At 44.5% G+C, this 17,370-nt stretch overlaps 1 protein-coding gene across 2 annotated transcripts in view; it reads left to right on the top strand.

Moving 5' to 3' along the window:
• Nucleotides 1–17,370, top strand: part of kirrel1b (kirre like nephrin family adhesion molecule 1b) — a 148,718-nt gene that overhangs the window by 91,898 nt on the left and 39,450 nt on the right. For both annotated transcript variants that reach the window (XM_072440589.1, XM_072440590.1), the window contains exon 2: nucleotides 11,134–11,283. In XM_072440589.1, the coding sequence (XP_072296690.1) occupies nucleotides 11,134–11,283 (150 nt within the window). The remainder of the gene's footprint in view (nucleotides 1–11,133; nucleotides 11,284–17,370) is intronic.

Here is a 17,370-nt window from a genome sequence, read left to right as displayed (position 1 = left end):
CATGCTAATGTTTGTTAGCTTCACCAGGCGCGGCAAAACTCGCTCTGTAAAGTGTGTATCTGAACTGTAGTTGAGTTGTTTTTACAGCGGATACTTTTTACTTTCACTTCACCAGAGTTGAGAGCAGGATGTGTACTTTCTACTCTCATAAATTCAGAAGAAATAAGTATTTATCTTGTTTTGAACTAGCATAACATTTTAAATGAAACATCAAAGCACTTACAACAAAACTTACATCAAAATGAAGATAAATATGACTTAACTCAATCGCTTTTTAACGTATTGTTTAATTTAAGATTGCAATGTGTAATTTTTCACATGGTTCACGTTTATGAAGACCTAAAGTCACGTCCTTCAAAACCTGGATTATACATGAGCCAATCGTACTTTTACTTGAGCTTGTTGTCATTCTGCTCGTGTACTTTTACTTGTTGTTACTCTGCTCGTATACTTTTACTCGTCACTCTGCGTGTGTACTTTTACTTATTGTCACTCTGCGTATGTACTTTTACTTATTGTCACTCTGCGTGTGTACTTTTACTTATTGTCACTCTGCGTGTGTACTTTTACTTATTGTCACTCTGCGTGTGTACTTTTACTTACTGTCACTCTGCATGTTTACTTTTACTTATTGTCACTCTGCGTGTGTACTTTTACTTACTGTCACTCTGCATGTTTACTTTTACTTATTGTCACTCTGCGCGTGTACTTTTACTTTAACTTGTTACTCTGCGTGTGTACTTTTACTTTAACTTGTTGTTACTCTGCGTGTGTACTTTTACTTCCACCTCGGAGCTTGAGTGACGCAGGCGACTGGTTGCTAATCGGCGCGTGCTAGGCTAACCTTTAGCCGCGGCGGTGCTAATTGCGCGGCTAATGGAGGTCTGTGGATCTGCGGACGCGACAAACCTTCATCGTGATTGAGGTCAGCGACTCGAGGCCGGTTTGTGCTGAGAACAACACTAAAGTTCACTTTGTTTTCCTGCTGACGGATGCTGCAAGGCGGTCTCCATGGCAACGGCTCCACCAGCAAAAAACAGGCCAAGTCTAGGTTTAGTCCTGGTCTAGTCCTGGTTTAGTCCTGGTTTAGACCTGGTTTGGACCTTGTTTACACCTGGTTTAGATCTGTTCTAGTCCTGGTTTAGTCCTGGTTTAGTCCTGGTTTGGACCTGGTTTAGACCTGGTTTAGTCCTGATTTACACCTGGTTTACACCTGGTTTACTCCTGGTTTGGACCTGGTTTAGACCTGGTTTAGTACTGGTTTAGAGCTGGTTTACTCCTGGTTTAGACCTGGTTTAGTCCTGGTTTAGAGCTGGTTTACACCTGGTTTAGACCTGGTTTAGAGCTGGTTTAGAGCTGGTTTAGACCTGGTTTACACCTGGTTTAGACCTGGTTTAGAGCTGGTTTACACCTGGTTTAGACTTGGTTTACACCTGGTTTAGAGCTGGTTTAAACCTGGTTTAGAGCTGGTTTAGAGCTGGTTTACACCTGGTTTAGAGCTGGTTTACACCTGGTTTAGAGCTGGTTTAGAGCTGGTTTACACCTGGTTTAGAGCTGGTTTAGAGCTGGTTTACACCTGGTTTACACCTGGTTTAGAGCTGGTTTATGGATATTATGGTGAACCAGGACTAAACCAGGACCAGGTGATGTTTTTCTCACAATAATCATAACACTCACATTTGACTTATTCACATGGTTCATTCTAATAAAGGAACTAGGCAAGGCAAGGCAAGGCAAGGCAAGTTTATTTGTAGAGCACATTTCATACACAAGGCAATTCAAAGTGCTTCACAGCAGGAAAAATGCATTCAAATCACAAGAAATTACAGAAACAGAAATACAATAAAATTAACTAAATTAAAAATTATCAATCCAACTGATTTTCTAAACTAATAAAATCACAAACAAAAGAGAAGAGTGCAAAGAAAAAATCCTTTCAGTCATATGCGCAGCTAAACAAAACTGTTTTTAGCTTAGATTTGAACATTGTCAGAGTAGAAGCCTGTCTCACATCTTCAGGAAGACTGTTCCAGATTTTAGCTGCATAAAACTGAAACGCAGATTCCCCATGTTTTGTCCTGACTCTGGGCACCAGCAGGAGGCCGGTCCCTGAGGTCCTCAGAGTCCGAGATGGTTCATATGGCACTAACATATCCAAGATGTACTTTGGTGCTAGGCCATGGAGAGACTTGTACACAAGCAGAGCTGATTTAAAGTCTATTCTCTGAGCCACAGGGAGCCAGTGCAGAGACCTGAGAACAGGACTAATGTGCTCATACTTCCTGGTTCTAGTCAGGACCCGAGCAGCAGCGTTCTGGATGTACTGCAGCTGTTTTACAGCTCGTTTGGAGAGACCAGTGAGCGGCCGTTACAGTCTAATCTACTGGAGACAAACGCATGGATAAGTCTCTCTAAATCTGGTTTTGACACTATATTTTTGATTTTGGCAATGTTTTTTAGATGGTAAAAAGCTGCTGATGTTATTGATTTGACGTGGCTATTAAAGTTCAAGTCTGAGTCCATTATTACCCCCAGATTTCTAATTTGGTTTGTAGGTTTTAGAGCGAGACTCTGGAGGTGACCGCTAACACTTTCTCTTTGTTTCTGTGGGCCAAAAACGATTATTTCAGTCTTGTCTGAGTTCAGCTGGAGAAAGTTGTTTTGCATCCACAAACTGATCTGTTGGATGCAGTGACAGAGTGAATCTACTGGTCCATATTCACCTGCCGATAGTGAAACATAGATCTGAGTGTCGTCTGCATAATTGTGATAGGACACATTTTCACTGCGTATCAACTGACCTAACGGCAGCATGTAGAGGTTGAACAGAAGGGGACCCAGGACTGACCCTTGGGGCACTCCACAGGTCAGGGTCATGTGGTCTGAGACACAGCTACCAATTTCAACAAAGTACTTCCTGTCTTCCAGATAGGACCTTAACCAGTTTAGGGCAGTGCCAGTGATGCCCACCCAGTCCTCTAGTCTCTGTGAGAGGATCCCATGATCGACAGCACTCAGATCTAACAGAATTAAGACTGAGGCTTTGCCCGTGTCAGTGTTCAGGCGGATGTCATTTGTCACCTTGACAAGAGCAGTCTCAGTGCTGTGATGAGGTCTAAAACCTGACTGAAAAACATCAAATGAGTTGTTTATTAAGAGGAAATCTGTGAGCTGTTGGTAAACAACCTTTTCAAGGACTTTGCCCAAAAATGGCAGATTAGAGATGGGCCGGTAATGACTCAGTACTGCGGCATCAAGACTGCTCTTCTTTAGGAGAGGCTTTATGACCGCAGTTTTCAAAGACATTGGGAATGTTCCAGATTGAAGCGACATGTTAACTATGTGAGTGAATGGTGCTAACAAACTGTTCAGCACAGACTTTAGAAATTTGGTGGGTAACACATCAAGGCAGCATGTAGATGAACTCAGACTGGTGATGAACTACAGTCAATCCCTCAATAACGGGCCATTTAATCAGTTATAATGGACAAAAACGGCCTTTGTTCCTCGTTGTCGTTGTCGTGCTAAAACAAAAGTAATGGCTGAAATCTCGCTGAGTCCGAGACGTTTAGCCGGGCGGATGTGCCGTGAGTGCCCCGCCCGTGGGGGGGAGGAGCCGGCGCTGGTAACATGGCAGCTCGTGTAATCTCCTGACAAATCTGCACTTCAGAGCTTCTCTTAATCACACGCGCCGAGCTAATTAGCCTTGGTTTGCTAATGGCGCTGTTTAATGCACGATCCGGAGCGAGGCTGCCGCAGGACGACCACCCGCAGACGCGACCAGGAGAGCATTACACAGGCTGCACGGGGCAGAGTACACACAGAGAGTACACACACAGAGTACACACAGAGAGTACACACACAGAGTACACACAGAGAGTACACACACAGAGTACACACAGAGAGTACACACACAGAGTACACACAGAGAGTACACACACAGAGTACACACAGAGAGTACACACACAGAGTACACACAGAGAGTACACATGCAGAGTACACACACAGAGAGTACACACAGAGAGTACACATGCAGAGTACACACACAGAGAGTACACATGCAGAGTACACACACAGAGAGTACACATGCAGAGTACACACACAGAGAGTACACATGCAGAGTACACACAGAGAGTACAAATGCAGAGTACACACACAGAGAGTACACATGCAGAGTACACACACAGAGAGTACACATGCAGAGTACACACACAGAGAGTACACATGCAGAGTACACACAGAGAGTACACATGCAGAGTACACACAGAGAGAGTACATACAGAGAGTACACACACGGAGTACACACAGAGAGTACACATTCAGAGTACACACACAGAGAGTACACACACAGAGAGAGTACACACACAGAGAGTACACACACAGAGTACACACATAGAGAGTACATACAGAGAGTACACATGCAGAATACACACACAGAGAGTACATACAGAGAGTACACATGCAGAGTACACACAGAGAGTTCATACAGAGAGTACACATGCAGAGTACACACAGAGAGTACACACAGAGAGTACATACAGAGAGTACACACAGAGAGTACACACAGAGAGTACACACAGAGAGTACACACAGAGAGTACACACAGAGAGAGTACAGAGAGTACAATAAGGTAAAAATGTCACTTTGCTGCTTTAAAGTGCATATGACAGAAAAGTAGTTTGACTGAAATACAGGAATTCACGCTGAACTCTAAAAAGAACTCTCTAAGTCATTAATACACAAACTTTCATCATTTATTTGTATTAATCTGATCATAAATAGACACGTTTTGGCCCTTGCTTACAATATATTTTGAATAAAATCTAAATATAATTATGTTATAGTCATAAATAAGGAATAAGAAGATTCCCATTTGTTGGCCAAACAGATGAATGTAATAAGTCTGTATCCTGAAAACAAAATCAAACATGAGACTTTATTTATACTTTATCATTTGGCCCATTGTTTGTTTTTTGGGTCGTGAATGTCAGTGTTTGTAATTCCGTGTGTGGTGAGTGTGAATCATTCTGTTTGTGTCGATTCGCAGCCCCTCGATGGAAAAAGCAGCCCACGTTCTGTCTAAAACCACTGCATTCATTACCAACGTTTGCGAAATAACTCCAAGGACGCGGCACAAAGGACACACGTCAAAGCCTCGGACGTTTCATGAATGGAAACGCGTTTAAAGCCGTGACGTCGTTGTGCTACAGCAGTAAACACGCTTTCCCTCCTCATCCTCCAGTTTCCTTCTTGGATTCTCGGTGAAACCTTTCCCGAGCTCGTTGTCGCGCGGCTGCTGTTTGTGTCTCCGCTTTTTTTAATTAGCTCGGCGTCTTGTGTGAATACGAAGCGGCCGACCGTGATGATGCAAAGCTGTGCAAAAGCCCCGCCGCGCGCACTCCGCCGCTCACCTGATCTGCCTCCGCGTTCTCTGCCAGCATAAAAAACACTGCCACAGAGCTGCAGGGAAGGAAGGCGGGAAGAACTCGCCTTTGTTCAGCACGACGGAGGAACTGACGGGGACTTTCAGCTGGTCAGGGGAACTTTCAGTTGGTCAAGAGGACTTTCAGCTGGTCAAGAAGACGTTCAGCTGATCAGGGGGACTTTCAGCTAGTCAAGATGACTTTCAGCTGGTCAGGGGGACTTCTTTCAGCTGGTCAGGGGGACTTTCAGCTTGTCAGGGGGACTTTCAGCTGGCACAAGAAGACTTTCAGCTGGTCAAGAGGACTTTCAACTGGTCAAGATGACTCTCAGCTGGTCAGGGGGACTTTCAGCTTGTCAGGGGGACTTTCAGCTGGTCAAGAGGACTTTCAGCTGGTCAAGAGGACGTTCAGCTGATCAGGGGGACTTTCAGCTAGTCAAGATGACTTTCAGCTGGTCAGGGGGACTTCTTTCAGCTGGTCAGGGGGACTTTCAGCTTGTCAGGGGGACTTTCAGCTGGTCAAGAAGACTTTCAGCTGGTCAAGAGGACTTTCAGCTAGTCAAGATGACTTTCAGCTGGTCAGGGGGACTTCTTTCAGCTGGTCAGGGGGACTTTCAGCTTGTCAGGGGGACTTTCAGCTGGTCAAGAAGACTTTCAGCTGGTCAGGGGGACTTTCAGCTAGTCAAGAGGACTTTCAGCTGGTCAGGGGGACTTTCAGCTCATCAGGGGGACTTTCATGGTCAGGGGGACTTTCAGCTGCTCAGGGGGACTTTCAGCTGGTCAGGGGGACTTTCAGCTGGTCAAGAAGACGTTCAGCTGATCAGGGGGGCTTTCAGCTAGTCAAGATGACTTTCAGCTGGTCAGGGGGACTTATTTCAGCTGGTCAGGGGGACTTTCAGCTTGTCAGGGGGACTTTCAGCTGGTCAAGAAGACTTTCAGCTGGTCAAGAGGACTTTCAACTGGTCAAGATGACTCTCAGCTGGTCAGGGGGACTTTCAGCTTGTCAGGGGGACTTTCAGCTTGTCAGGGGGACTTTCAGCTGGTCAAGAGGACTTTCAGCTGGTCAAGAGGACGTTCAGCTGATCAGGGGGACTTTCAGCTAGTCAAGATGACTTTCAGCTGGTCAGGGGGACTTCTTTCAGCTGGTCAGGGGGACTTTCAGCTTGTCAGGGGGACTTTCAGCTGGTCAAGAGGACTTTCAACTGGTCAAGATGACTCTCAGCTGGTCAGGGGGACTTTCAGCTTGTCAGGGGGACTTTCAGCTGGTCAAGAAGACTTTCAGCTGGTCAGGGGGACTTTCAGCTAGTCAAGAGGACTTTCAGCTGGTCAGGGGGACTTTCAGCTCATCAGGGGGACTTTCATGGTCAGGGGGACTTTCAGCTGGTCAGGGGGACTTTCAGCTGATCAGGGGGACTTTCAGCTGGTCAGGGGGACTTTCAGCTGGTCAGGGGGACTTTCAGCTGGTCAGGGGGACTTTCAGCTGGTCAGGGGGACTTTCAGCTAGTCAAGATGACTTTCAGCTGGTCAGGGGGACTTCTTTCAGCTGGTCAGGGGGACTTTCAGCTGGTCAGGGGGACTTTCAGGCCGACAGCCAATAGAACTTGACATAGAAACATAGAAAACATACCTTGAATTACGTTTTGTGAATGTTTTACAGCTTGAAACTGTGACACAAATCAATGTCATGTATCTGTAGAGGTCCTGAGTGTGTGTGGGGTTATTTCCAGGGTCCCGCTCTGAGAAGTTTGAGAACCCCTGACTTACTTTAGTATTGCTGGTTCAAATGCATTGTTCATTGTTTAAAATTGTACTGATGGTTCAGAGACAAATGGTGACTGTTAACACTGGCAGAAGCATCAAGTCCTGAAATAACAATTAAATACAATAACAATAAAATATACTCATGGTTCAATAATGGTCAAATCTACCTTTATTTTGTGATTTACGCATAATGTCTATTGGCTTGGGTCTGTAAGGCTCGTTTGAATCTCCACGTGTCCACGTTTCTCCGGCAAACGCGAATAACGAACAATATCGCCTCGAAATGGAGCAGGAGGAAGGAAAACGTACAAACTCACACGAAGCAGCTGTTATTTTCTGGCTAAGATGCTATTTTGACTTTTCCAGAACAGCCGAGCACGGCCTGGAACTGATGTGTTTCATCCCATTCATTTTTACAAGGCGGCAGAAAAAAAAGCAGGAATTTTAGGCCAGGTAATGCTAAATCCATGCTAAACGCTAATGCTAATAGTCTACGCAAAACGGCACGACGCGTGCTAATGGCTCTGGTGTGTTCCTCGGCTGCGGTCGAGTGTTTGTCAGTCGCCACAACAGCCCTGGCGTTTCACAGTTCGGGATGTCCGGAGGCTAACGCTAACGCTGAAAATGCGCCGGCGCTAATGCCTTTAGAACACGCGGGTTCTGTTCTATATGTCTGGCGTTTTCATACACGATCGTTCCGCACCAGAGCCGAGGCGTGCGGAAGTAGTTTTAATCCTAAATCATAAACGTAGAATATTAATGCGAGTTTTCACGTTTAAACCTGAGCTAACCGTTTCGACGCAGCGGGAAACGTGTGATTCTGAAGAGGCAAACGGACACGCATGAACGACGGAGATCGATATGTATGAAATATTCATGTTGTGTTGGACTCGTGTTGCTCTGACATGTTATGAAAGGTGTCAGCCACAAGGGGTCGCAAGCGAGTAGACCAGACGTAACAAGAGGGTTCAGTCGAGGTTACGCAAGATTCACAAATCCAATGTTAATCGTGGCATAAAAGGAGGCTCGTGGGTCAAAGGTCAAATAAAATAACTGATCTTTTTCCAAGTAAACAACGTGCTGTTGGGCAATGATAAAATTTTTCATAATTGTGGTGTTTCAATGCATTTATTTATGGTTTGTTTATTGAGTGTATAGATTATCTGCTGTTCCTTTTCCATTCCAACTGCGACGACATCACAAAGAGTTCAGTATTATAGTGCATTTGGTTGCGTTATTACCGTAACCGTGGCGATAAACTGGAGGAGGACGTCACATGTTCTGCCAGAAGGAAAAGTTTGTCGCACGTTGAAGCGTTAAAATGAAAGTAAACGCGGCAGTCGGGTCCGCGCGCCTCACAAAAACACCCCGTTTCAACTTCCCCAGCTCCGCGACATCGAGCGTACGGATCGGGGGGTTCTCTGGCGCCGTTTAGAAGACCGTAACTCACCGATGCGTGCGTTTATTTCCCGTTCTGAATCTCAAAGTTATTATCGTCCATCATTATCGTCCATCGATATCGTCCTTCGATATTGCCGCATCGAGCCGCGCGGTCCCAGGACGACCCCATCGAGCCGCGCCTGTCCATAACCCCCCCCCCCCCCCCCCTTGGCTCCACCCCCCCCCCCTTTGGCTCGCCCCGTCCCGCTGATTTGTGGACTACTTTTATTGCCCGTGCAGTGCTTTTACCGTCTCCTTTATTATGTCTTTGCATTGAGCGTATTTTAATAAAAGCTGGCGGCGCGAGTGGGGGAGGTTCTGTTAGCGCAGCTGAGGTTTGACGAGCGCAAAGGGAGACGACGCGGGCACTTTGTAAATGTGGCACCGCAAGGAATAATAATAATACGACGGTAAAGTACAAGGACTACTGCATTTTCATAGTTTTGGCCGGGGTGCGACTTATACTCCAGAGCAACTTATATTTGATATTGTTCGTTATTTTCACACTGACGACCACAAGAGGGCGCTCTGGGCTCTAAGCGACGCAGAAGAAGAATCTGCTCTTCCTCTGGAGTTTGTGGAGTTGTTTAGAAGTGACACAGAGGAAGAAGAATTCAGTGGATTTAGTGATTTGGGGTAAAACTGATGCTTTGGTAAACTTGTTAGCATGTTCTTTATGCTATAGTTATCTGTTAGCATGTTCTTTATGCTATAGTTATCTGAATAACTGTTAATATGTTACGTTAACATACCAGACACTTACCACAGTTCTGTCTGTGCCTCATGTAGCTGAAGGTGTTAGCGTTAGCATTCGTCATGTAGCTGAAGGTGTTAGCGTTAGCATACGTCATATAGCTGAAGGTGTTAGCGTTAGCATACGTCATGTAGCTGAAGGTGTTAGCGTTAGCATACGAACACCTATTCACCATGTTCTCTCATCTGTTATTATTTTAAACTGCATTTACAGATGAAATGTCTGATCTTGGTCCTGGATTTTATCAAATAAATTTCCCCAAAAAATGTGACTTATTCTCCAGTGAGACTAATATATGTTTATCCTTCTCTATTATGTATTTTTTGGCTGGTGCGACTTATAGTCCGGAACATATGCTAAATTGGACAGAGTTTATGCCTAGTGCGATGTCGAGGGGTCCGAGATGGAGAGGGTCTGCCGCAGCGGAAACTCTCGCTCGATTCAAGTGGAAACGCAACTTTTACCGACGATTCGTGTGTATTTTAAGTACAACTAAGTCAAGTCGAGTCACGACAGATTCTTGGTTGAAGCGGTCGTCGTGGCGTTGTGTGTTTTGGTCGGCTTTTTTTTTAAATAAAGTGTAATTGGCAGAAAGTTGAATATCGTCCATCGTTATCGTCCATCGTTATCGTCCATCGTTATCGTCCATCGTTATCATCTATCGTTATCATCCATCGTCCATCGTTATCGTCCATCGTTATCGTCCATCGTTATCATCTATCGTTATCGTCCATCGTTATCATCTATCATTATCATCCATCGTCCATTGTTATCATCTATCGTTATCATCCATCGTCCATCGTTATCGTCCATCGTCCATCGTTATCATCTATCGTTATTGTCCATTGTTATCATCTATCGTTATCATCCATCGTCCATTGTTATCGTCCATCGTTATCATCTATCGTTATCGTCCATTGTTATCATCTATCATTATCATCCATCGTCCATTGTTATCGTCCATCGTTATTGTCCATCATTATCATCTATCGTTATCGTCCATTGTTATCATCTATCGTTATCATCCATCGTCCATCGTTATCGTCCATCGTTATCGTCCATCGTTATCGTCCATCGTTATCATCTATCGTTATCGTCCATTGTTATCATCTATCGTTATCATCCGTCGTCCATCGTTATTGTCCATCGTCCATCGTTATCATCTATCATTATCATCCATCGTCCATTGTTATAATCTATCGTTATTATCCATCGTCCATCGTTATTGTCCATCGTTATCGTCCATCGTTATCATCTATCGTTATCATCCATCGTCCATCGTTATCGTCCATCGTTATCATCTATCGTTATCGTCCATTGGTATCATCTATCATTATCATCCATCGTCCATTGTTATCATCTATCGTTATCATCCATCGTCCATCGTTATCGTCCATCGTTATCGTCCATCGTAGTCATCTATCGTTATTGTCCATTGTTATCATCTATCGTTATCATCCATCGTCCATCGTTATCGTCCATCGTTATCGTCCATCGTTATCGTCCTTCGTTATCGTCCATCGTTATCATCTATCGTTATTGTCCATTGTTATCATCTATCGTTATCATCCATCGTCCATCGTTATCATCCATCGTCATCGTCCATCGTTATCATCCAGTCCCCTCTCACGACAGTCCCTTGCTCTTCATTCATTCATTACTTTCCGGGCAAAGCGATAACCGTTGTTAAAAAGTCGTCCTGTTTCCGCCTTCCTTCGACGACCTCTGACCCGGACGTGTCTTTGTCTTTTTGCAGCGTGGAGCGTGCGTTTTTCCCAGGAGCCCGCGGACCAGTCGGTGGTGCTCGGCGAGCGCGTGGTCCTCTCCTGCGTGGTCTTCAACTACAGCGGCATCGTGCAGTGGACCAAGGACGGGCTGGCGCTGGGCATCGGCGAGGGGCTCCGAGGTGAGGGCCCTTTTGTGATGATGACGTCGTTCTCATGGCTCTCGGGATTTTGTGGTCGTTTTTTTGTCAACTGAAGTTTAAGGCACGTTTAAAAGCGACCGCAGTTGACAAAAGAGCCAAACAGGGACGCAGAGAGTTTCCACATAAGGTTTAACAACATCACGCAACATAAACGGTGAACGTTACCAAGAAAGACGCTCGTTTAACGTCTATTTGACAGATTGTACCACACATTTCACTAAAACGTAGAAAACACGATTATATTTCAGATTTGACTCAACATTTTGCCCGTTTGTCCCAGTTTAAACCATTTTTATTTAAGTATGTGGGTGTAATTCCTCATTCGTCCAGGCGTGTTCCATTGTAGAAAAAGCTTCAGTTGTAGATAAACAAACAACAAACTCGTTCCACTTCAGGAAGGCTCCGCCCAATGGGCTGGACTTACCACAGAATAGTGTAAATATCTGAGTTCTCGCCCTAAATTCTTTTATTGACAATGACTCTTGGATGAGAGTCGAAACGTCTATTTTTTTCTAAAGATGAAACAACTGAAGCTTTTTCTACATTTTTATTTAAAAAAAAGTTTAGAAGCATTTTAGTTTATTTTGTTTTTATTTATTTCAGAGGTGATTCCACAGCTGTTTTCATAGCAACCAGACTGTAAACAAGAGCCAAACTCCACATAAATGACACAACAGTTCTGATCTGACACAATAAGACCATAAAACACCTTTATTTAGTCCGGTCATGGTTTAAACTGTCTCTGTGTCGCACACTGATGACATCACAGAGGGATTCAGCTCGTTTTAAACTCTTATTTTTCCAAATTTCTTCACAAACTGCGACTTAACGGAAGTAAAACTGTGATAAATGGTTCTAAAACACCAAACTAAGTCAGAATTAGAGAAACAGCAGAACTTTCACACAGCCTCAGTATAAACGTGAGTGTTTTAACAGCCTTAAAGTGTCTGTTTTTGTGACTTTCCTGCGTCAGTCAAGACAATTTATGACATGAACTAACTGTGTGAATTAGTCAGCTCAAAGTGGAAGTCTGTTTCTGGCACATCTGTCGATCCCTCGAGGAACGATCATGTTCTCTGGAACAATCCAAACTGAAAATCAAGGGATTAGAACTGTAAAAAAGGGATTAGACTTCACTCATGGAGCTGACAAGTTTGCCCATGTTGTACTTGTACTTGTACTTGTACTTGGACTTGTACTTGTACTTGTACTTGTACCTGTACTTGTACTTGTGATTTTTATCAGGGAAAGTCAAGATTTGGATGTCGGCAATAGAAGACTTTGCGTTTTACACTAAATAAAGCGACAGAAATGAGATAAATAAGTGAAAAAGTGCTAGAAATTAGTGTTTTTTCTCTTGTTTTGGGCACATTTCAACTTCTTAGTTTACGAGAGTCAAAATGTCCTCAAGTCAAGATAAATACTACGATACTTCAATCCTTTGTAACTCATTGTCTTAGATCTTTACTGTGTCGTGTTTAAAGTGCAGTTTTAATCCGTCGAGCTCGAGCCTTTGTCAGCAAAGAAGAGGAATTTCTCTAAAACAGCAAGAAACAAGCGACTGCTCTTCACAACCTCTCTCTCCCTCTACCTCTATCCCTCTCTCACTCCCTCTGTCTCTATCTCTCCCTCTGTCTCCCTCTCTCCTCTCTCTCTCCCTCCTCTCTCTCCCTCCTCTTTCCTCTCTCTCCCTCCTTCTCTCCTCCTCTCTCCTCCTCTCTCCCTCCTCCTCTCTCCCTGCCTCTCTCCTCCTCTCTCCCCCCTCTCTCCTCTCCTCTCTCTCCTCTCCTCTCTCTCCTCCTCTCCCTCCTCTCTCCTCCTCCTCTCCCTGCTCTCTCTCCTCCTCTCTCCCTCTCTCTCTCCTGATGGCCTCATTGTCCTTGCAGCCTGACAAACTCGTCTGCCTTCTTTGTCTCTTTTTTTTTCCTTTCGTCCATCCATCACATGAACATGTCCATTTTTAAAATCTGTCCTCTCTCTCTCTCTTTTACTCCCCTCTCTCCCTCTCTTCCTCTTCTCTCCCCCTCTCTCTCTCTCTCTCCCTCCCCCCCTCTCTCCCCCTCTCTTCTGCTTTAGAGGATGGACTTGTGTCGTTAGTGCACTGGACACGACACTAAAGGCCAAACGAGGCCTTTAAACAGTCACAGGTACAAAATGAGTCAAACGACAGATTCATTTCGCTCTCTGAGATCGTTTACTGGTGTGGGACAGTCTTTCTAGGGACTTATAGGGTCTTTTAGGGTCTTTTGGGGTCTTTTAGAGTCTTTTAGGGTCTTTTAGGATCTTTTGGGGTCTTTTAGGGTCTTATGGTCCCGTTCTGACTCCATTACTTCATATGAAACATGGATATTATACCGTCTCTTCTACTCGGACACATCTTTCGTCTCATTTAAAGTGTCGTGAGACGCGATTGGTTTTACAGAATTGCAGTGAAGTAAAAGTAAAAGTATCCATGGTAACACCCGCGTCCTCTTCGCTTTCGCCCGGTTCCGCAGAAAAGAGGAATAAACTCTACTTTTCCAGATGCACGGCGACACATTGATTTCCTGTCGCGTTCGCTTCGTTGCACAAAAGTGTAAAAGCGCAGATTTCCCTCTTCTGCGTCGTTTTTTAACGGCAGCGCGGGAAGAGGAAGAGGAGGAGTCGTACCCGTTTTCACGCCTGCGCAGTCCCTCCGAGCGCTTAGAAACGACGCACCAGGAAGTGTCGTAATCGTCCGGACGAAAAATTTATTTGTGTCAAGTTCAAGCGAGCAGAAGTGAAAAAACACAAGCTTTTAATGTTTCTCTTCTTCTCTCCCCCTCTCTCCCTCTTTCCCTCTCTCTCCCTCTCTCCCTCTCTCCCCCTCTCCCTCCCTCCCCCTCTCTCTCCCTCTTTCTCTCCCTCTCTCTCCCTCCCTCTCTCCCACTCTCTCCCTCTCTCCCCCTCTCCCTCTCTCTCCTTCTCTCTCTCCCTCTTTCTTTCCCTCTCTCTCCCTCTCTCTCCCTCTCTCTCTCCCTCTTTCTCTCCCTCTCTCTCTCCCTCTTTCTCTCCCTCTCTCTCTCCCTCTTTCTCTCCCTCTCTCTCCCTCTCTCTCTCCCTCTTTCTCTCCCTCTCTCTCTCCCTCTTTCTCTCCCTCTCTCTCCCTCTCTCTCCCTCTTTCTCTCCCTCTCTCTCCCTCTTTCTCCCCCTCTCTCCCTCCTGATGGTTTTTAACGTTTCATTCAGTGTTTTGTTTCAGTCGCAGCACATTTAGAGGTTAAAGCGGAGTAAGTAGCTCCCCCTGCAGCTTCCTCGTGGAATTACACTGTCAGAGAACAGACTTTTGTTCTGTGTTTCTTTGGTCATAAATCAGACACAAAAACAACAAGAGTCAGGGTTTCTTAGCAGAGTTGTTACCGTGACGATGTCGGTAAACATTACAAGAACACATATTTAACCATCACATAGACGTTTAATAAGGTGAAAATGTTACGTGTTTGGTTCTGTCTTGTGATGTACTCTGTGGAAGTGCTCCTCCGTGTTTTTAAAGTCTTTATTCAAACAGGGAAAGCAACAATATGAATCATTTAAAATATTCTGTAAAAAGGAGGTGCAATTGTTACGATAAAAGTCTCTCAAACGATCAAACTGAGCGAAGTGAAAACACCAAAGGCCAGTTCCTGTTTGAGGTTCTCGTGCGGTCGGTTCGTCACAGTCGCGGGAGCTTTTGTGAAGGGTTCCGGGGTTAAAGGTCAACGAACGTGTGAGATGATAAGATAAAATAAGATATTTATTTATTGTCCCACATGGGGAAATTTCATTGTTGCAACGCAGGTAGATACAGAGGTAGATACAGAAGAACAGATCACTTATAGGAAGTCTGAAAAACACTTTCAGTAGAAGATCTCCTATAAATAAATAAAAACTCCCATAGACAAATAAATAAATACATAAATACCATTGCATGTGATCACGACAGTAATTGCACATGAATATGTGTCACGACGGCACATGGATTGCACATGAATTTCACAGTAATTGCACAGTAATTGCACATATGACAGAATTGCACATGGTTAGGTCAGTATTGCAAGTGTTCAGGACTAACAGTTTTTGTTATAAAGTCTGACAGCAGCAGAAGGAAAGACCTACGGAACCTTTCCTTCACACAGCGAGGGTGGATCAGTCACTGAAGCTGCTCTCCAGAGTGGACAGAGTGTCCTGCAGGGGACAGAGTGTCCTGCAGGGGACAGAGTGTCCTGCAGCGGACAGAGTGTCCTGCAGGGGGCGACACTCATGGTCAAGCATAGATGTGAATCTAGCCAGTGTAATCAGCACCAGTTACGCTTCTTCCTTCTGTTTAAAATATTCAATCTTTAAAAGTGTCAGGATGGACTAGACTGACGTTATATTTGAAATTTTGAACAATTAGTTTTATGCTTTTATTCCTTTACTTACCTTATGTTCTCCCTGGTGCTGCGTGTTCTTTTTTGTGTGTTTATATGTGTGTTTTTTCTATGTTGTTCCTGTATTTTTCCTGTGTTTTTTCTGTGTTTTTTTCTGTTCTTTCTGTGTTTGTTCTGTGTTCATAAGTTTATTTTAATCATCATTAGTTAGTATGTTTCTTCTGTTGTTGTTCTATGTTCTAATAAAGAAAATAATGACCAAAAACAAAGACAATCGAGAGAAAAAAAAACAATCACATTTGGACTTGGAAATGGACAGATTTGACAGACGCTGGACCAATGGGACCTTTAATTTTGGTCATATTTATTTATTTGTTATTAACCTTTTATTTAACCAGGTTAGAACACATTAATAAACTGCGTGTCTGAAAATAACTTATTTATGAACTATAAATAAAGCCGTTCTTTTACAGATTAAAGTCCCCATAACGATGGAACCCCCGGTAACCATGACACCGGTCACTTATTACAGAACGTCTAGAGCCGTCACGTTGAGGGCAGCGCGCTCGCTAACGGCCCAGGTTTACTCTCACCGTTCAGGTCGAGGGTTCAACTGCCGGCTCTGCACACGTGTCTCCCATGGGTGCTCTCCCCTCCGGTTGCTATGCTGCCGCGCTGTTGCCGGGGATGACGCAATGTGTCACAATGCTCTTGTCGTCTTCACCCGTCGCCTGTCGCTGCTGCTGCTGCACTGCCCCCTAGCAACGCCACCAGTGTCATTACACCTCAGATGTTAAAGGAGACGTTAAAAGAGAGGTTAAAGGAGACATTAAAGGAGACGTTAAAGGAGACGTTAAAGGAGACGTTAAAAGAGAGGTTAAAGGAGACGTTAAAGGAGATGTTAAAAGAGAGGTTAAAGGAGACATTAAAGGAGACGTTAAAGGAGATGTTAAAGGAGACGTTAAAAGAGAGGTTAAAGGAGACGTTAAAGGAGATGTTAAAGGAGACGTTAAAAGAGAGGTTAAAGGAGACGTTAAAGGAGATGTTAAAGGAGACGTTAAAGGAGATGTTAAAGGAGACGTTAAAAGAGAGGTTAAAGGAGACGTTAAAGGAGATGTTAAAGGAGACGTGTCGCTGTTTCATGGGGGTTCTTGGTTTTGAACTGTATCATCAGTAGATCATCATTTTACATTTTGTTCATTGTTTTACATTTGTTTGACATTTTGTTTTACATGTTTACATTTTGTTTTACATTTTTTAATGTAAAACAAGTGGGTGCTCGGTGGCAAAGGCGGTTAGCGGGTGGAGTCTGCATGTTCTCCCCGTGTTACCGTGGGTTCTCTCCGGGTTCTCCGGCTCCTCCCACCGTCCAAACACATGCAGGTGTGAGGTGAATGAATGTGAGAGTGAATGGTCTGTTATGTCTGTGTCTCTGAGTTGGCCACTGTCCAGGGTGTGCCCCGCCTAAGGCCCAAAGTCACTGGGATAGGCTCCAGTCACCCGCGACCCCGAAAGGGAACAAGTGGTAGAAAATGGATGGATTTAAAACATTTTTACATTTTGTTCATTGTGAAGCTAAACGTTGATGTGAAACGGCAACAGAAACAGGAGTGTTTACAGCGGCATTTGTATCGTCACGGCAACGGATGTGTTCATTTACGTGTTTTTATTGTTGAAAGGTTTTGACATGGTGACATGTT

The sequence above is a fragment of the Eucyclogobius newberryi genome, unplaced genomic scaffold (assembly GCF_026437365.1).
Source record: "Eucyclogobius newberryi isolate DKJ021-1_F unplaced genomic scaffold, fEucNew1.0.hap1 SCAF_12, whole genome shotgun sequence".
Lineage (NCBI taxonomy): Eukaryota > Metazoa > Chordata > Actinopteri > Gobiiformes > Gobiidae > Eucyclogobius > Eucyclogobius newberryi.
This window is presented reverse-complemented; position numbering and strand designations above follow the sequence as displayed.